At 31.0% G+C, this 20,042-nt stretch overlaps 10 protein-coding genes across 10 annotated transcripts; 5 read left to right on the forward strand and 5 right to left on the reverse strand. All coding sequences in view use genetic code 12, as the record gives it.

Annotated features, from left to right (window-relative positions):
• Positions 1-655: 655 nt before the first annotated feature.
• On the forward strand, positions 656-1,812 carry RJT21DRAFT_12492 (ribosylnicotinamide kinase). The gene has a single exon (XM_064882804.1). The coding sequence runs from the start codon at positions 871-873 to the stop codon at positions 1,612-1,614; it is 744 nt and encodes a 247-aa protein (XP_064741159.1). The 5' UTR covers positions 656-870; the 3' UTR covers positions 1,615-1,812.
• On the reverse strand, positions 1,660-4,965 carry RJT21DRAFT_12487 (ribosome biosynthesis protein). Its single transcript, XM_064882801.1, has one exon. It carries the CDS (start codon positions 4,847-4,849, stop codon positions 1,706-1,708), a length of 3,144 nt encoding a protein of 1,047 aa, XP_064741160.1. The 5' UTR covers positions 4,850-4,965; the 3' UTR covers positions 1,660-1,705.
• A 356-nt stretch (positions 4,966-5,321) lies between these two features.
• RJT21DRAFT_132206 (uncharacterized protein) lies at positions 5,322-7,115 on the forward strand (the record flags this gene model as incomplete). The annotated part of the gene is made up of 1 exon (XM_064883116.1): positions 5,322-7,115. The coding sequence occupies one exon, from the start codon at positions 5,322-5,324 to the stop codon at positions 7,014-7,016; it is 1,695 nt and encodes a 564-aa protein (XP_064741161.1). The 3' UTR covers positions 7,017-7,115.
• Positions 7,116-7,169: 54 nt separating this feature from the next.
• On the forward strand, positions 7,170-7,772 carry SNP3 (Sm-like protein). Its single transcript, XM_064880720.1, has 2 exons — positions 7,170-7,478; positions 7,544-7,772. Exons 1-2 carry the CDS (start codon positions 7,214-7,216, stop codon positions 7,567-7,569), a joined length of 291 nt encoding a protein of 96 aa, XP_064741162.1. The 5' UTR covers positions 7,170-7,213; the 3' UTR covers positions 7,570-7,772.
• On the reverse strand, positions 7,170-8,340 carry RJT21DRAFT_137435 (uncharacterized protein). Its single transcript, XM_064883291.1, has one exon. It carries the CDS (start codon positions 8,267-8,269, stop codon positions 7,643-7,645), a length of 627 nt encoding a protein of 208 aa, XP_064741163.1. The 5' UTR covers positions 8,270-8,340; the 3' UTR covers positions 7,170-7,642.
• Positions 8,341-8,429: 89 nt separating this feature from the next.
• On the reverse strand, positions 8,430-10,637 carry RJT21DRAFT_111551 (uncharacterized protein; the record flags this gene model as incomplete). The annotated part of the gene is made up of 1 exon (XM_064880008.1): positions 8,430-10,637. The coding sequence occupies one exon, from the start codon at positions 10,635-10,637 to the stop codon at positions 8,430-8,432; it is 2,208 nt and encodes a 735-aa protein (XP_064741164.1).
• Positions 10,638-11,646: 1,009 nt separating this feature from the next.
• On the reverse strand, positions 11,647-14,334 carry RJT21DRAFT_4405 (glycolipid translocation protein; the record flags this gene model as incomplete). The annotated part of the gene is made up of 2 exons (XM_064884564.1): positions 11,647-11,742; positions 12,832-14,334. The coding sequence occupies 2 exons, from the start codon at positions 14,332-14,334 to the stop codon at positions 11,647-11,649; spliced, it is 1,599 nt and encodes a 532-aa protein (XP_064741165.1).
• Positions 14,335-14,391: 57 nt separating this feature from the next.
• HAP31 (Hap31p) lies at positions 14,392-15,959 on the forward strand. Its single transcript, XM_064880721.1, has one exon. The coding sequence runs from the start codon at positions 14,774-14,776 to the stop codon at positions 15,737-15,739; it is 966 nt and encodes a 321-aa protein (XP_064741166.1). The 5' UTR covers positions 14,392-14,773; the 3' UTR covers positions 15,740-15,959.
• RJT21DRAFT_117491 (uncharacterized protein) lies at positions 15,960-17,367 on the reverse strand. Its single transcript, XM_064880722.1, has 2 exons — positions 17,292-17,367; positions 15,960-17,234 (listed from the first exon to the last, which is right to left on the reverse strand). Exons 1-2 carry the CDS (start codon positions 17,325-17,327, stop codon positions 16,062-16,064), a joined length of 1,209 nt encoding a protein of 402 aa, XP_064741167.1. The 5' UTR covers positions 17,328-17,367; the 3' UTR covers positions 15,960-16,061.
• Positions 17,368-17,938: 571 nt separating this feature from the next.
• RJT21DRAFT_129295 (tRNA (cytosine-5-)-methyltransferase) lies at positions 17,939-20,041 on the forward strand (the record flags this gene model as incomplete). Its single annotated transcript, XM_064882954.1, has 1 exon — positions 17,939-20,041. One exon carries the CDS (start codon positions 17,939-17,941, stop codon positions 20,039-20,041), a length of 2,103 nt encoding a protein of 700 aa, XP_064741168.1.
• Between the last annotated feature and the right edge of the window lies 1 nt (position 20,042).

Consider the following 20,042-nt stretch of genomic DNA (forward strand, 5'->3'; position numbering starts at 1 on the left):
AATAGGGCAAAAGTTCTAAAAGCATCTTAAAATGCTTTAAAGACTAATTACAAAAAATATTCACAATTAACTCCGCTAAGAAATGCAGTTTCAATAAATTCTTTGTTTGACTTTGACGGTAGGGGTTTCTACTTGTATTTACGATTCAATGTCAAAGCTTAATTTCATATTATCTGAAACTTAGCACCTTCCCCTAATTATTTTATATTCCCAAAGACTTATTTTCAAGCCAAAATCCTTCGCCTGACTCCACCTTACTTGTAAATTCCGGAGTTCGTAAATCGTGCTTATACATACATGAGCTGATTGACCTGTGACAGTTTTGAGCACTTGTTGGAAGTTAGCTTATCGGAGTGCAGCTAATTACTCGACGCACACTATTAGCTAATGTTTTGTGATGGACTTGTAACCCCATAAATCCTTTGGGTTATAGTTCCGCTTATTGCAATTGTTAACGATTCACGCTCAAAACTGATTTCCTAATCTGGTTTATCCCATGCAACCCACAAGTTCTCACAACTACAATCTATTCAAGTTGAATGCTACTTTTAAGGACTACAATGAATATATACAATGGTTGATGTCACTTAATTGAACGGACCAACCATTATCTCATTTTCTTCTATCATCTACATGTATGTACTCCTTATTATTGTTTTTATAAGACGTTTTTAAGCATCTTACGGATAATTTCTTGTGCTCTACTTTTGCTATAAAGGGAATTTCTAATTTACCCTGTAAGGAAATCAGTCACAAAAATTGTTTTGAGACCCCTAACAAAATTTGCTTGACAACTGCGATAAGTCATGTAAGTATTTCCTGTGGGTCATTGTTTAACCTATACGTATGTAAGGGACGATTTAGACTAATATGACCCAAGAACAACCTGCAAAACAACGTTTTAATAAAATTGTCTTGGTTGCCTTTGGGGGTCCATCCTCATCAGGTAAAACCACATCTGCTGCTGCTATAAAGTCATTATTCAAACATGCTATATTAATTCATTTAGATGATTTTTATATAGCAGATTCAAAAATTCCAATAGATTCAGCTACTGGTTATCAAAACTGGGATTGTCCAGAAGCTTTAGATTTTAATTTATTTGAAAATTATTTAAAAAAATTAAAGAGTGGACAGGGTTTAGAGGAGAAATTAGAATCAAGACAACCTTCAGTTGATCTTAAATTAAATCAAGAAGAAGAACAACTATTATTGAATAAGATTCAGTTGAAAATTCCTGATTCTGAAACCACTTTATTTATATTAGTCGATGGATTTATGCTTTTTCATGATCCAAAGATTTTAGAATTATTCGATGTTAACTTATTCTTTAGAGCATCATTTGAAACTCTTCGTGATAGAAGAGAATCTAGAGATGGTTATAATACAGTTGAAGGATTTTGGGTAGATCCTCCTCATTATTTTGAGAAGATTGTATGGCCAGCTTTTGTACTGAGTCATAAATATTTATTTGAAAATGAAGATATTAATCTGAAATTATTAGATAATATTAAATCCTCATATAAACTTCATGATATAATTAATGAGAATGGAAGTAATTTGATTGATCTTGTTGGTTGGTCTATTGATAATATAGCACAAGATATCAATTAATGTGGCATTTTATATACATTAGAATTGTTAGACTTTTTGGGACTTTTATTTCATGCATTTTCTTTTTTAAATCTATATACATATATGTTGTCTATACTTTACCTTTAGATTTCTTTGGTTTCTTGGATACACTCTTCATTTCACTTTCATAAATTTCAGAAGCATTAGCAGTGGATTTTCTCTTCTTTGCACTCTTAACACTAACAACTCCTTTACCTTTTGCAGCAGCTTTTAATGAATTTTCAGCTCCAGCCCAATCTCCATCATCAGCAATAGAATATTTATCTAAATTAATAGCATTAATTAATTCACGTTGTTTTAATCTTAATTCCTTTATAGCTTCATCACCAGCTTCATCTAAATCATCTACTAATTGTTGTTCAATAGCATCATAATCTACATGTTCAGAACTTCCATCCATTTCTTTAACAGCTTCATCTTCAAGTTCAGGCATTTCTTGTTCTATGGCTTTACTTAAAACTCCTCTAAAGTAAGTTGAAAATTTACGAATAATCTTTGCAAACATAGCCATAGATTGATTAGAAGGTAAATTTAATTCTGAAGATATTTGATCCATATCTTTATGTTGTAAACCAATAGCTAATAAAATAGCTGCTTGAACAGAAGATAAGTTGACATCTTTTCCTACTCTCTTTGAAAAATATGCACTAGCAATAAATGGAAGCATATCAACAATAACATGATAATCTAATAAGTTATTAGCATAAGAATCTAATCTCTTTAAATCAAATGGTGTAAGATATTCACTTAAGAAATCTCTAGTAAGTTTCTTTGCAACTTTATTAGAATTTTCTCCATAACCAGTGGCTTCAATAATATTTAAAGATTGAACAGCTGAAAATTTCTTAAATTCAAAAGATAATAACAGTAAGAATCTTTTATGGAAATCAGATGAAAATTCATTTAACCAACTATTTTCTCTACCAGATAAAGTACTGATCATTACTGCAGTATGTTCACCAGTAAGTTCATTTGCTGTTTGTCTTAAATATACCGGTACGAAACCAGCTCTCTTCCAGAATTTATGTAATTGTGGTGTTAAACCATATGAAACACCTAAATAATGCAAATAATATGGTGCCTTTTCAGAAAGCTTTAATAATAATGGTGGTAAAGTCTTTGCATCTCTGAGTTTGATTTCATCTTTTAATGAAGAATTTTCTAATTCTTTATCAGTAACTCGAGTAATAGTATGATCATCTAATACATTTGATTCACTAATATCAGTGAATTTACCTTCAAAATAATCCTTTAATAATTCAAGAGCTCTAGATCCATAACCCATACCAGAATATTCGGGATTAGTGGCAATTCTAACTACTCTTGCCCCTGATAAAGATGCAAATTCATCATCTTGAAATTGTTGAGACATTAACCAAGGTATTAAATCACCTCCAGCTCTTTGACCACGAGATAATGATTTACGTACACTTTCCTTTGAAATTTCTCCTTCAAGGGCTAATTGAACCACACATAATGGATCAGGTATTCTATTATCACCTTCTTCAATTGGAGGTAATAATACATATAATTGATGAGCTGGAGCATCACTCATTAATTGTAAATCATTTGGAGAATTCTTATAATGAGAAGCAACATAAAGTGCCATCATCTTTTGTAAAAATGCTTCAGAAACTGGATGATAAGAAAATAATGTATCTCTATTCACATAGAAAAGATTACATTGAGAAGGATGAGGAGTACCCTTAGTAGCAAATTTAGCATTTTTAGATAAAGAAACATCTAAACATAATAATTTATTAAGCCATTTTTCAACTGGATCTCCAGGGGCATATCTGATTGGTTCATCTAAAACCACTTCACGTAAAGTTCTACCTCTAACTTCAGGTTCATAATTAGAATTCTTACCTCTTGAAACAACAACTGTATCATCATTACTTGTGGTACTATTAGATTGATTACGTAACTGTTGTATTAATTTTAAGGAAAGAGATCTACCAGTACCTTCATAACCATTAATTGTTGAAGCCATAAAAACCAAGTATGGACCCATCAATTTTTTAACTACTGGAAGTGGAATAGCAGCTGCTTCATCAATAATAAGTAATTCCGCTTGACCTAAAACTTGATGATCATTTGGAGATATATATTGAATTGTTTGTCTGTGATCTCTCTTAATATCAACTCTGACTATAGCCTTATTGAATGATGGATTTGTAGATTGAATAATATCATAATCTAAATGTTCTGAATAACCTAAAGCATCAAAACCTTTAAAGATAAATTCAAATAATGTCTTTAAATTTTCTGGTGAAGGTGAAGTAACAAATACATTAGAATATCCGTGAGATATAGCAGCAGCAATTGCAATACCTAAAGCTGCAGATTTACCTCTACCTCTTCCAGCAGTTAAAGTTACAGTACTTCTTAAACTCTTTTCAGAAATTACATCAACAAATGTTAAAATAGCTTGAGCTTGATTTACAGTTTTAGCTAATGAAACAAGTGATCCAGCTGGTTGAACTTCAGCCAAACTATCTTTTAATTCTTTTAATTCTTGAGCCTTAGGGCTAAGTTCATCATCATCCTTTGGTGGTAATGGTTTAACATGTTTCCCACCAGATATAGGAAGTACATTTAATTCATCATCGACCACTAAACAATTTTCACATGAACCTAAGGATAATAAGAATCTTTCATTAAATCTGGCTACAACATCATCATGGGCTTCAGTTCTATATCTAGAATGAATATCCATGGTCATAGTATATAATTGTTTTAAAGAAGTCATTGATTTTAATAAAATAACAACTAAACCACCACCTTCAACAGTTTCAATGGTTCTAGCTAAAAGATTAGGAGTAAGACCTTCGAAATCTTGTAAAATACACATCCCATATGTATTACCTAAAATCTTTTCTGTTTCTTTATAATATACATATCTAATATTTTGATTAGATATAAATGCTTCAAAAGGATCTTGATCATTGGCTTCTCTGATTCCTCTTTTAATATCCTTTTTAATTTTGGCTTCTCTCTTTTGTCTATGAGATGTAAATCCTAATAATTTCTTTTTATAAGCCCATAATACTGATTTGTTCATCTTTAAATCGGCAGACATCATTAAATAATGCAAATTAGGTAATTGATTACGGGCTTTATCTCCCACAATAAAGAAAAAACTTCTTTCCTTTTGTTGAACACCATTTCTGATGAGAGATGGAATACGAGCGTCAATAGCTTTCTTAACCATTGTGAATGTTCTTGCTCTTGATTTTTCAATACTTTACTCGATCTACTATAAATTAATTTAATTATGTACTGGCATCGCTCTTCGAAATTTTTTTGTACCAATGAGGTCGTGTGTGGACCGTGATTTCGATTGCAAAATATTCAGCCAGGCACAACAAGCCAAGTGCTACTAGTTAAATCTGAAAGGTCCCCTTTCGTCATCGTATAAGTAGAGATGAGTAGTATGTCGATCCAAATGCTGGTTTCAAAAAGTGGGATTGTTGGGCTATCTTAAATTCACAGTCCAAGTGTCATATATCCCTATGTGATTGCAAAATTCGCATACACAAAATTATTGGCGCCAAATTGTCTTTGGCTGTAAACGAACTTTTTCTTCTTCCTCTTCTTCTTCTTTAAGAAATCTAAAGATCCCACTCAAACTGTCAGACCTATCCAATTATATAAATTCAGAGTTATCAAATTGGTTTCTTAATATGTCCAAGCAACTACATGCATTGAAACGAACAGCTCCACGTTCTGGTGATCAATATAAAGTTGGACCGCCATTCGAACCATCTAAGTCAACCAGACCAATATATCTATGTCTGACAAATCAAAAGGTTTTCCCTATAATACATGCAAGAGTTGATAGAGGTTATGATGATATCAATGGAATTTGGATTGGATACAAACGCAATTACTTTACTTTAGTGTCATCTTTTCAAATTGAAAATAAAAGTAATAATATATTCTTAACCGATAGCTTTAATACAATTAATGATAATGGGGAAACTATCCAGATCCTTTACTTTACAATGAAGTTGAAAGCTATTTGTTGTGAAGATGACAAAGAGGTTCCATTGGTTCAGCATACGGCAAAGAGAGATAATGGTCCTCAAGTTCCACCACCTGAAATGACTGTAATACCTAGTGAACTTCCAGATCATGAAATAATAAAGCAAACGGCAAATATTAGGAATGGAGAAAAGGTTGCACTGTATAATAAGATATTTATTACTGATATTGAAAACATTGAAATGTTGGAACCTCGCTCAATTTTAAGAACTTATCCAAACAATCAAGTTACTAAAGTTTGCAAATATGAAAGAATTCAGTTTTCTTCGTCTTTAAATTGTAAAAGGACTCCTACAACAAATAAGCACTTTCGACTAAGAATAGAATTGTTTGGGGTATCTACGTTAGAGGAAAAGTTCATGCTTTCATATTCAGAAACTCCACCACTAATAATAAGGGGGAGATCTCCTTCTAATTATGATCTAAAGATTAGAGCCAAGCAAACTCAAGAAGCTAAAAAGGCTGAGGAAACAAAGCAAGTGAAACAAATTAAAAGATCACAACAAGATAAAGGGGTCATTAAGTTACCCACATGTTCGGAATTAGAAGCATCCATAAGAACTTCTAAGAAAAAGGATTTAATAGATTATAACGATGCTATTAGTGAATGTCGGTCATATAAAGCCCAATACGCGAACTCCATTTCTACCTTGATTGGAATTCCAAGTACCATACCTCATTCATTAACAAACCCTTCCTTTAATTTTCAAAGTGTCTCTATTTCAAAGCAGGTCAAAGAAGAAAATAGTAATCGTATAATCATAAAAGCACTCAATACTAATCTTAGAGGAAATAAGTTACCAGTTGCTGAAAAGTTACTTAATTATCCTAAATTGTCTGCCAAATCTCTTCAATTTAATGCGAAAAATTACCAAGCATTCAAGAAAAGTTTATTATTAGATAGGGAAAATGACCAAAGCAGTAGCAATGATAATATCAGTACTGTTGGTCTGGCAAGTAGTGTTAGTTCCAATACCGGTTTATCTTATTTTAAGTCTCATGAAATCCCAATTGATATTGAAAGATCTGATGTCTTGAAATTTCCCTTAAAAAATTATATTTTAGAGACAAAATACAAAATCAACCAACTAAAGGTCCATGGTATTTTGGTTCAAAGGTCTCAAAGAAGAAGAAATATATCAACTCCTACTAAAAATTATAATCTGTCCTTTCCTAAATATTTTTCCAGTCCTATTAAACCTTCCTCGAGTGATTCTTGGGATATGAATTGTGCACTCGCATCACCTTTCAAAAACGCACACTTAGCCAATGTATTTGATGGTGAATTGGATGCGACTGTCAATCCTAAGATAATTACCAATAATAATTGTTGATAACAAGCAAGCTTAGAAGTACTGTCAGCTGTATATTAAGTAAACTATGCCAAATGGTTGCGTCGTCCTGATTACATAATCAACCATATTTTCATTGATTTTTTCCAACTATCTACAATTTCAGAATCCTACATCAATAGTAATAAAAATATCAAGTACATCAGGCATATCTCAATAACAAACATATTATAACTAAGATGTTGTTTTTCAGTTTTTTTAAGACCCTAGTAGATCAAGAAGTAACGGTTGAGTTAAAAAATGATATTGAAATTAAGGGTACATTAAAGTCTGTGGACCAATATTTAAACTTGAAAATAGACAACATATCTACTGTTAATGAAGGCAAATATCCACATTTGAAATCCGTTAAGACTCTATTTATTAGAGGATCTACTGTTCGTTACGTTCATATGAGTCCATCATCGGTGGATTGCACTTTATTGCAAGATGCATCTAGAAGAGGTAAGTTACAATCAATTTAATTGTCATAATACTAATTCATATACTAACTAATTAATTAATTATAGAAGCTTTAGTTCAATCAGCTAAATAGTTATTTATGATACTTATTTACCTATTTCCCATGTAATATACGATTCAAATTCCGGCATTTATAATTATTAAGTTTATTTATCAACAACAGGCTTTGTGAGCCTCTCCAAACATTTTGCTCTCAGATGCCCATGCTTCTTACAGTATGAGCATATTCGTTTAGAGTTACTGTTATAGCTTTTATTATTATTATTATTATTATTATTATTATTATTATTATTATTTTGAGGAGTGCTTGGGTAAGGGAGTACATTTTGCAGAGTTTTGTTTTGCAGAGATTTGTTTAAACTTGTAGAATTCTGACTTACCAGATTCGCTGTAGTCTCTACATGTGTGATTTGATTTGAGATGGAAGTCTCAATCGGTATTGACAAATGTTGGAGCTGCGATTTTGGTATTAGTATGAAGTCGTTTTCTGAACGAGAATTATCCCAAACCAGATGATGACAATTTGGACAATTGATTTCAGTTTGGATTTTCAGGAGAAATTTATTATCATCTATGAAAGAATCCATGGTCTGTGACTTAGTATTATGCAATGACGACTCTGAATGCATAGCCTGATGAATTTTCAGTATATATGAGTTTAGTATACTTAACTTTTCATCATAACCTCTTTTCAACTCATCGAGTTCTTTATTCTTCTGAGTTATGACCTTAGCCAAGTTATCGACTGTTTTCAGTAACTCTACTATTGACATATCTTCGAATCACACTAACTTATTCTATTTAATCCAGTCAGGAACTTACTGCAATAACAAGAGAATTGGGAAGACAATAAGATTTTTTTTTATCTAGTGCGAAGAGAAAAATACACCTTCGTACATTATATGCTATATTATATCTATCTACTATATATATTCAAATCCAGTTTGAATTTATTTCAGCAACATCATAGACATTAAGGCCTGCCTCATCATCTGTAGACACTGTGAAATCTGCTTTGGACTTATCGTCTACTATTTCACTATCACTTGCTTTAGCATGAAGTCTAACAAGTTGTCCTATGCTGACTTTATACTCATGCATCATTTTTATTTCCTGTAAAACTGTTCGAACTGAATTACTATGACCTTGAAGACTATTTGCCTTCCCAGCAACGTGTAATGATGAATCTATCCAGATCATTTCTTTTAATTTCAAATCAAACAAAAACATAACAGTGCTTATAGTTTCACTTGTCAAATCGAATTTGTATTTCACAGTACTTGGCTCATATATCTCCCCAGATTGTAAACTTTCTCTTATCATAACCCCACCGAAACAGACATCATAATTTGAAAACTTTTTACGAGTGAAATCTCTTACATCTAAAGCAACATATCTCTTACCATTATTGATGGCAGCTTCAATATCTATATCAATGTATTCACTGGCTCCTTCTGGACCTGGTGCAAAGACTATATCACCCGAATGCCAAGCGTAAGAACCATCTCTAAGCAAAGTGAAGCCAATTGTGACACCTTTATTAAAGTCTTCATCTAATATCAAGGCACTGAGATCAATATCATTTCCAATCCAATGTACAAAGAATCGAAGTACGTTTTTCTTTTCTTTATCTTCTTCAAATTCACGAAGCATGGATATTTTCGAACCCTTAGCAAGTGTCTTTTTGGTGGATGCAGATGACAATTGCAAAGGTAATAAAATACTGTCCACTTTGTTCGAGATAAACACCTTCTGACCCTTTAACAAATGTCTTTCTTTGAATTGATTAACCAAACTGTTTTCAATTATTTCAATTAACTTATTCAATACTTTTTCAGGTATTACTACTTCATTATTTGGAACAATCACTGAATATAATTTACCGCTTATCTGCACCAACCTATTTGAATTCGCTCTCTTATCTTCATTCAACAATAAAAACTTTCGTCTTTGGAAGTGACTCAATAACTGCAAAAGTACTTTGGTTCCAATTTTTAAACTACATTCATCAAATTGTTCCATAACTTTAGCAATATTATCATACTGATTAACGGAAATACAATCTCTGATTACTTTATCAAGATTACGAGCAAATATGGAGGGCTTGACTTTCAAAACGTCAGCTGCCTTTAATGAATCCTGCTTCTTGATTGCTTCACAATACTGAGTATCATACGTAGTAACATTATTTTCATTTCTGTACTTATGAGCTATTTCAGGAATTTTAGTATGTTTATATTCACCAACATGCAATGAGTGAAATGCCAATTTCCATAATTCCACATAAAACTTAACATCGTCACTTTTTATTACATTGTCTAATGCTTGGATCAAAATTCTTCTTTCACGTCTTGGGAACGACTTAAATTTTATTTTCTTCTCCAATGTAACATCACCACCAGAGGCATATGCCATTAATCTTAATATGTCAGTCGTGGTTTTAATGTATTTGTCGATGGACAAGTTTCTACGCATGACGAAATATGCCACCTTACATGCCAATTGCTTGAACGGAATTTCAAACTCCAGAGGGATTTCATTGTACCATCCTTTCTCTAAAGCAAAATCCACAAATTTATCATTCTCCGCAGTTAAGCTTGATTTAGATGCCAATAATTTTAAGAAATAAGCCTTCAAATCATCAGTCTTTACAACATTTTTAATTTTCACTTTTTCATGTACTTCATCAAGAGGGAGTCTCTTTTGTTTGATATACTCAGGTAAAAGAGTTCCATTCGACCAGTAGTTAATTATAGCATTTAAAAATAAATCAAAATCGGATGCTTCCATTACTTGTTGAGGAAAATTTGGATACATTACTAAACCATTTGCAGTACTTTCTCCAATATCATCGCATAATACCTTCAAAAATTTCATACAAACCAAGCCTATTTTATCTTTATCATTGATTGCAATTAAAGCCTTATAAATTTCTTCAGATATATAGAACCCATAATAGAACAGACTTTCAAGAAAAGTCGTCACCACTAACTCAATTTCCGTTTTATTTGATGATTCGTCTTCAGGGGTGGTTTTCTGGAGTAAATCATCCTCGAAGAAAAAGCCACCTAAAGAACTAAAAGCCACCAAATCAAAGGGAGTTAACTTTTCTTGATCTTTCACTTCAGAATTACTTTCCATTATTGATAATTTATTAAAATAATAATAGCGTCTTCATGTTATGAATGTTTGGTAGCTTTATATATTGTGGATTTCATTTTTGTATGAGTAATTTTAAGGCTCAAATTTAAATACGAATATTTTTTTGCCTCCTAAGATTTGCGAGATTTAGTATATCAATCATCCATTACATGGTGATGACTGAATTGCTCTAATAATTTCATACATTAAATGGCGACTCATTACCCCTCACAAATGGATAAAATATATAGATAACAATTATTAGTCACAATTTTTAAGTTGTTACGTGATGCATAGAGGGTTCAATTACATTTTCTCATAATTATTTATCTCACTTGCAATATATAAATAAAACGTTGTGAGCACTTCGTAAAAATTTGTTTTGCTTATTTCGTTATCAATATTATTTGAAGGAGAATGCGAACATGAAGTTAACTAACGCTTACACTTTGACTAGTAGTAGGCTCATTGGGTTCTTTTGCTGATGGTTGTATAGATATTATTGACTGCAATTCATTGGTGACTCATTTTATGCTATTTCGCGGACTTATATAACGAAGTTTACAATATGACTAGTATGTAGGCTTATAATCGGTTACTTCTAAAAATAGCCCACTCCCTCATCCGATTATGCTTTCCTTCTTAGCATAGAAATATGTAAAAGGCTCGTAGTTAGATTAAATACTTCTCGATCTAGGTGGTTCACCTCCAGTTATGGGCGACCAACTACGCTTTCCTTTAAATATAAATTATTACATTAATTCAATTTCATAATTTTTTCGTATCTATTAAGCTCAAGGCAATATCCTGTGAAGAGATTGACTCATCATAAGGCAAACCCCATTTAAGAGGGAGATAAAGGTCGTCCCTTTTTTTGTGGAAATGTATTCACAATAATTGTAAAGAAACTCTTAACAACAGAAAACTCATTTCTAGCAAATTTATTAGATAAAATATATAGACATGAAAATACACGTTTAATTATAATTATATAACAATGTATATTAAATTAGATATACATGAAGAAAATATCATCATTATCAAAGTCTAAATCAAGGATTATGAAATCTTCCGTGTTCTGAAGAATATCATACGTTTCTTGGGCCTAAAGTTAGTACATAATAGCCTAAAGTAAAATAATATTGGAAGATGGCATTAAGTATGTCTGGAGTGGTGGAGAATTCTTGTGACTCTGAACGAATCACGGTGATTGAGTTGTTTGAGTAATTACTACCATTAAAAGCTTTTGTTTCCGTATTCCAGAGTCGAGTAATCTTGTTCCAAAAAACTGGAAGTGGTAAAGATTAATTGGTCATGTTTCAAGCTGAAAAAGCTTTAAGTCTTTAAAATATTAAATATCCTGCTGTTTTCCTGTATATTTTTTTTTTTTTTTTTTTTTTCAATACAACATTTATTAAGTTCTATGTAAATAGAGAGTCATAAATGGTAAAAAATTTAGAGAAACTATGTAGATAGTAAAAAACTCTTGTTGGTTAAGGACATTGATAAAGATTGTAGTCTTGTTGAAAAGAAAGAGGTACTGGAGTTATCCAGTTATAGTCTTTCTCCTGCACATAAGGCCCAACTTAATGAAATGTGTAATGGAATAAAAATTGTAAAAACGACTGTGATGGTCGTTAGTAGAAGCGCGATGTTCGTGTACTTCTGGGGTTTTAATGAGAGGGGTGTCCGGTTCGATCCCTACGGTACGGATCTCTACAGTTCGAGTAATCAACTGAAAAGTTCCAGGCAATGAGTAACAATATCGCTGGAGGGAAGAAATTCAGCACAGCATGTTACCCGTAGTGGAGGCGAAGTGGATAGCACTACCTCTGTTATCGTAAGACTCTTTGTTAGTATCTATTGTGTCCACTCGAAACAATTTTTTTTTCTTTTATTTATGTTAAGCATTAAACTAATAACGAAGAAGTATAATTTCTATTGGGTCTATTTGATTATCTATATATATTTATTCTATCTTAGCTTTTTTGAACTTACCAAGAACTACTGGTTTTATAAGCTTTATTTCCAAGGACATCAAAATCACCAAACAGCATAAAGATATAGCTATACTTTCAAGAAGCTGAAAGTAGCTGGTAGTAGAGAAAGAGTTTCCTTTAACCTTATACTGAATGGCTGCAAAAGTCAACCCTACTAAAGTGCTATTTTTGATGTAATTTATAATTTTAAAAACCGAGATTTTAATGTTAAACCCTTCATAATATTTCTTGATTTTAATTGCACAATATCCTATTCTCATTGTCATGTTTAAAGCATTTGATATAATTAATCCACTAAGCCCAAAGTTGAGATGTTCAATCAAAATATACAGAACTGCTAAACAGGTAATTGTTAAAGTTGTCATAAACACAGAAAACTTTCGGATTTCTGAATTAGTAGCTATACTACTGAAAATAGCTTCGAAAATCCCATTAAATGCTAAAAATGGAAGATATGCAACATATTGAGGAAATAAATCAAATATATTACTACCATGCCATTTGGAAGTACCTCCACGTCCCAAAACGATACTTAATAAAAACGATGCATTAGTAGTTCCTGATAAGATTATAAGTATGGACAAGTTAAAATAAAACAAAGAAACCAATCTCATTGTTGTAAATGAATCTTCAACATTATTTTGTTTATTAACAGAAGATGAAAGACTCCTACTGAATAATAATCGTATAGATTCTTCAATAGGTTGAAAAATTAATCTAGCAGCTATTGAACCATAATTAGACATTACAGAATAAACTCCTTGTTCACCAATAGTAAAGAAATAATTCACAAGGAATTTATCACCTTCAGTTAAAAGTTGCTTGAAGATCATTTGGGTAAATAAATTACTCCAAGTTTTCATTGCCTTTGGATGAAAGTAGAAATATTCGTTTGATTCATAAGTAATTTTTTGAATTGATAGTTTTAAATCTTTCCTATCAGGCAGCTTTACGTTCTCTAAAAAGAAAACCATCAAGTATCCAATAAGTAATGTTAAAGAATAGGTGAGTTGACCAATTGCAAATGAAATAATAGCTGCTCCAGAGAAATCTTTGCTATCAAGTTCTAAAGTGTTAACAAAAACAATAGAAAGAAAAGTAGCAACACATCTTCCAAATATTGCTAGTCCTTCAATTTGAGACCTTCTTTTAAAATTTAATAAGAATTGATTCAACAAATAAATTGGTTCTACTAACAATTCAGATAGTAACAGGATTCCCAATACTGATAAAGTATAATTATGATATGTAAAGCCTAATAATCCACTTTTCAATCCTCCATATAGCACTTGCCAAACAATTAGAAGTAATGTGATAGGTACACTTATAAAAATTGGTAAGAAACCTAGATTAATAATACTTTGATAAAATTTCAGACTGTTTAAAGTCTGCTTATTATTATGATCATGATCTTCATCAAGAGAAAGTCGTTGAACAGCTACTCTAATCCCCTCTCTACTAAAGAATAAGATTGTAGACACTATAAATTCAAGGTATGCAGAAACTCCAAATATTTCAGGAGAAATAAATCGTACAAGAATTTGATTTAATGCAAAAGTGAAAAGTTTCGTACTAAACTGTACAGCTATTAAGAATGAAGCTCCTCTTACAGCTCCACCATCATCATTTTCAATTGGGGTTTCTATATTTGATTTGATTAGGTTATGTTTTTCATTAGACTCAATATTCTGGACCATTTCATTGGTATATTAACTTTTGCTAATTACAAGTTCACTATTTAACTTAACTACTACTATTACAAGAAAGTTGTTATTCGTAGTATTTTAATCGATTTACATGTTGAAGTAACTTAATATGTAAACTTAAATTCCAACATGTATTCCTCGGAAAAAGTTTACAGGTTTGTACAATTTTTTTTTACACCATTCTCATAATAAAAAGTGAGCCCGAAAAATAACCACTGACGAAAGGGACTATTGTAAGACTGCTAACTAGAATTGTACTATACAGTTCATGATATTTCTTAAAGCTAATTATAATAATATAACAATATATACTAAATCTAATAGTGGGGTTTGAAGTGTCCTAGACATATACAATTGAAGATATTTTAAAACAATAGCCAACTGTGAATTATTCACAAAATAGTTAAAATACATAATATAATTAAAAATAATGGATCCAAATAATTTTAATGGACACGATGTGGAGTTACGAGAACAAGATCGTTGGTTACCAATAGCAAATGTTGCGAGATTAATGAAAAATACTTTACCAACTACTGCTAAAGTATCAAAAGATGCAAAAGAGTGTATGCAAGAATGCGTATCTGAATTTATATCATTTATTACTAGTGAAGCTAGTGATAAATGTTTAAGAGAGAAACGAAAAACAATTAATGGTGAAGATATTTTATATTCCATGCATGATTTAGGGTTTGAAAATTATGCTGAAGTATTAAAAATCTATTTAGCTAAATACCGTGAACAACAAGCAATCAGACAAGAAAGAGGTGAGACAAGAGCTTCTAAGAGGCAAGCCAAGCAAGCAGCAGCTGCAGCAGCTGCTGCAGTTTCATCAGCTGACTCACCTGGTGATTCATCTAAACTGTTAGAAGGTGTAGAAAGTAATACATATCTGAATGATCCATCTAATTCGGAAACTCCATTATCAAGAGATAATAATGAAGGATTAGAAAGTGATCAAAATTATGTAGAAGAACATTTGGAAGGAGAAAATCAAAATAGTTATCTTCATGATGATAATTTGATAGATAATCCAACTGAAGATCATGATGATATTGTACCTAATAATTCAAATGGTACAGTGAATGATTCACCAGCTCGATTATTTTCTCAATATGAAGATGGTGATGTTAAGATAAAGGAAGAACATGAAGAAGAATTACAACCACATGAATCTAATGGTACTAATAACATACAGACCACCAAAGTTGAATTGGAAGATTATCATTATGATGATTTTATTAATGATGAACCTAATGAAGAACTTCAATTACATAATGGAGCTAGTGCTCATCATAATATCGAAGAATTAGCTAAACAACTAACAAATGATGATGCAGATATTGATACAATAACTGCAGGAATTACTAATGGTAGTAATGAAAGTTATTTCTAAATTGAATGACATTATTAAGAGACATGAAACAATATCAAATTATTAAAAATAAAAACAGGGTAAAATAGGATTCCGATGGGTTGGTTATACTTCTAAAATTGACTAAAAGTTCATAAATTTGTTTATCTTAAAAAACTCGAGAACATTCTTTACAAAATCCATTAAAACTATTTATTCATTTCTTTGTATGTATTATAATATAAATCTTCTTTTTGAGTGAAATTGATTATTGTATTTTGACTGTAATATTACATAAATAAATATAAAAATTAGTTAACTATATAAATTCAAAAAGAATGGGGATGGAATGATGAACCAGTCATCATATCTTTTTACGACATATGGGACAAGAATTAGATATAGCTATCCATTCTTTCAAACAATAAGTATGATAAGTATGATCACAATTAGGTAAATATCTTATATCTGATAATGAATCATTAGTATCGATTAATTTATCAAAGCATATAGCACAAGGTTCATCATCTTGAGGATAATTTTGAGGGATTTGTAATTTTTGTAGAATGATTTGTTTTCTTTTGAATCGGACAAATCTTCGACCAGTAACCACCATATCTCTTAAACTAGAATAAGTAATAGGTAAAATATGTACTGGGAATGCAAAGAAATATAGAAAAACAATAGAAAATATACAAATAAGACTTACTCTAGCCAAATTAATGATGAAATCAAAAAGATAAAAGTAATTCATATTTTCATCTTCTTCACCAGAATAATTCAATATAGGAGATTCATCTGATTGAAGAGCTCGTAAAAATTTTCTATAGTAATTAATTCCAAACTTTAAAGCATTCAATAGAAGACTTGGTAATACATCTGCAATTTCAAAGCTAAATATAGCCAATAACATTATGTCATCGGGTTGTCTATCCGATAATTTATTAAAATAATAATATTGATAAATTTCACTGAAAAATGTATGAACTAATAAGACATCCACAAATGTTAATAATGTTAAACATATTATAACTCTCACAGTTGCATAACTAATATGATAATAATTAGATGGTTGTCTATTAAAAACCTCATAAACTCGAATAGAAGTTAAATGATGAAAAAATTTCAAACATAATACGGAACAGAATATGGTTCCAAACTTGAATAAATCAGTTTGCATTGAAGAAGAAGAAGATCCACTTAATGAAGATCTAAAATGGAATATAGTAAAACCTAAATTAAATTCCCAAAATGTAGATCCTAATTTTGATTTTAAAATCTTTAAATCACTTTGTCTAGTACCAAATATCAGCCATGTCATAAAGTTAATGAATATGAACATTAATAAAAGCCAACCGTTGGCTACTCCAAAGGATGATGCAGAAACAAATGTATTATAATTATGCCGTATAAACCATATTACATTATTAAACTTATTATTAAATGTATGAGATCCATTATTATTATTACCATTATTATTAGTATTATAATTAAGGGCTAACTTTTTATATGCGGAGAATCCAAGACATGCTCCAATCTGAGAATATGTTAGTACAATATAACTGTAGTAGAAAATACCATAGCCTATACTTACTACTCCAACCATTCGTAGCCTATTCATTCCTCCCATAATCTACTACCTATCTTTAACCATTCACAAAGGTTCATCGAACACTGATAAGTTGCAAGATTCGTGTGACATTTTTTTCTTCCTCCGTCTCTGATTTATTTTTCACAACCAATTTCTTCGGAGCTTACACAGATAACCGGTGATAATTACAGTATTGTCTGTGCACCATAAATGTAAGTAAGGGAGTAAGAAATTGAGAAATTGTACAGTATATGTGTGATACCTAATAGATATAAAATATAAATCATAATATAAGCTCAATTGCAATCAAACAGCATTCAGAAAGTAACAGCTTTATACTTATCGGTATGGAGTAGATTACTTTACTGCCCCGAATTCACTAGTTTAAATTCGGAATGTCTTTGAAAACTACCGTATAACTTACTTCAACCTCAATTCTGAACCATATTTGTTTATAGACTACTACCGGAAATCAACTAGTTGTACCTATGATATCGTACCGTATCGTAACATGTAAGCATACAAACAAGACACGTGACACAAACTGCAAAAACTTTTTTTTTGATGCACATCTCAGAAGATAGATCAATGTTAAGAGTACCCAGTAGTACATGGGATACATTAGAGCTTATCTTAGTAGAATTGTAACAATGGGTAAAAGAAATTTTAGAAAAAGTAAAGGAGACAGGAAAAGTTTTGGTAAAAGAGCCGAGACTGGAGGAGTAGATGATAGAGGACAAAGTTGGAATGAAGCCGTAAGAGAAAGTGAAAAATGGGAAAAATATTATAAGACTTTACAAGTTATTCCAGAAGATGAATGGGATACATTTAAGAGTGCATGTCAAGATACACTTCCATTAACATTTAGAATTACTGGCTCCAGAGCTCATGCCAATGAAATCAAAGATAAATTTATTAAAGATCATGTATCTAAATTAAAGGATGTTGAATTTGAAGGTGTTAAATTAACTCCCAAGAATTTAGCTTATTATCCTAATAATTTAGGTTGGCAATTAGATGTTTCAAAAGCTGTTATTAGAAAACAAAAGGAATTTGCTAAGACTCAACGTTTTTTAGTTATTGAAACTGAAGTTGGTAATATATCAAGACAAGAAGCTGTATCTATGATTCCTCCATTATTAATGGATATTAAACCTCATCATGCAGTTTTAGATATGTGTGCTGCTCCTGGTTCAAAAACTGCTCAATTGGTTGAAGCTTTACATGCTGATGATGATAAACAATTACCAACTGGATTTGTTATTGCAAATGATTCAGATTATAAAAGATCTCATATGTTAGTTCATCAAGTTAAAAGATTAAATTCTCCAAATTTTATGGTAGTTAATCATGATGCAACTTTATTTCCAAGAATTAAATTAAATAATGCTAGTGAATTCTTAAAATATGATAGAATTTTATGTGATGTTCCATGTTCTGGTGATGGTACCATGAGAAAGAATGTTAATGTATGGAAAGATTTTACTGTAGGTAATGCATTAGGTTTACATCCTTTACAAATTAATATTTTAAATAGAGGTTTACAATTATTAAAGAAAGGTGGTAGATTAGTTTATTCAACTTGTTCAATGTCTCCTGTTGAAAATGAAGCTGTTGTAGCTGCTGCATTAAGAAAATGGGGTGAACAAATTAAAGTAGTTAATTGTGATAATGAATTAGAAGGTTTAGTAAGACGTAATGGTATAAGTAATTGGAAAGTTCTTGGAAAAGATATGGAATTAAGAGAAAAAGGTGCTACTGATATTCCAGAATCTGCATTCCCGCCAACTGAAGAAGAAGCTAAAAGATTTAATTTACAAAATTGTATTAGAGTTTATCCTCATTTACAAAATACTGGAGGTTTCTTTATTACTGTTTTTGAAAAATTAGATCCAGAATCTACTAAAAGAAGTATTGAAGAAAATGGTGAAGAAAATATTTCTAAGAAGGCTAAAGTTGAAACTACAACTACAACTACAACTACAAGTAATACTGAAGTTCAACATAAACCTCAAAAGAAAGATAAATTACCAAGAGATGCTAATGAAGAACCATTTATATTTTTAGATCCTAAACATCCTGAACTTGAAAAATGTTGGCCATTTTACGATTTTAAAGATAGTTTTGCCAAGAATTCTACTTTAGTTAGAAATGCTACTGGTGAACCATTAAGAACTATTTATTATGTTGCCCCAATTATAAGAGAAATTCTTACTATGGATGATCAAAAACTTAAAGTTATTCAATCAGGTATTAAATTATTTGTATCTCAACGTAATGATACTGGTAATTGTCCATGGAGAGTTCAAAATGAATCTTTACATACTATTAGATCTTTCTTAGGTGATAGAAGACAAATTACATGTAATATGAAATTATTAGAAGTTTTATTTCAAGAAGCTTTCCCTAAGATTAACGATTTAAAACAAGCCCAAATTGATCCAGAATTTTCTGAAAGATTAGAAGGAATGGAAGAAGGTTGTTTATTCTTAACTGTTAAAAGAGATGAAGGATTTGAAGATTTATTCTTACCTTTATGGAAGGGAAAATCTAATGTTAATTTAATGGTTAATAAGAAAGATACTCATGAATTACTTTATAGAGTATTTGATATTGAAACTTCTGCCAAAGATCAAGGTAAAGAGGCTATTTATCAAAAGAAGGTTGAAGCCGAAAAGAAGGCTAGAGAAACTCCTGATACTGAAGTTGAATCCGGTGTTACACCATCTGTTACAGAAAGTCCTGAAGCTTAGG

This window comes from Scheffersomyces amazonensis (genome assembly GCF_036850825.1).
Source record: "Scheffersomyces amazonensis strain UFMG-HMD-26.3 chromosome Unknown RJT21scaffold_1, whole genome shotgun sequence".
Taxonomy (NCBI): domain Eukaryota; kingdom Fungi; phylum Ascomycota; class Pichiomycetes; order Serinales; family Debaryomycetaceae; genus Scheffersomyces; species Scheffersomyces amazonensis.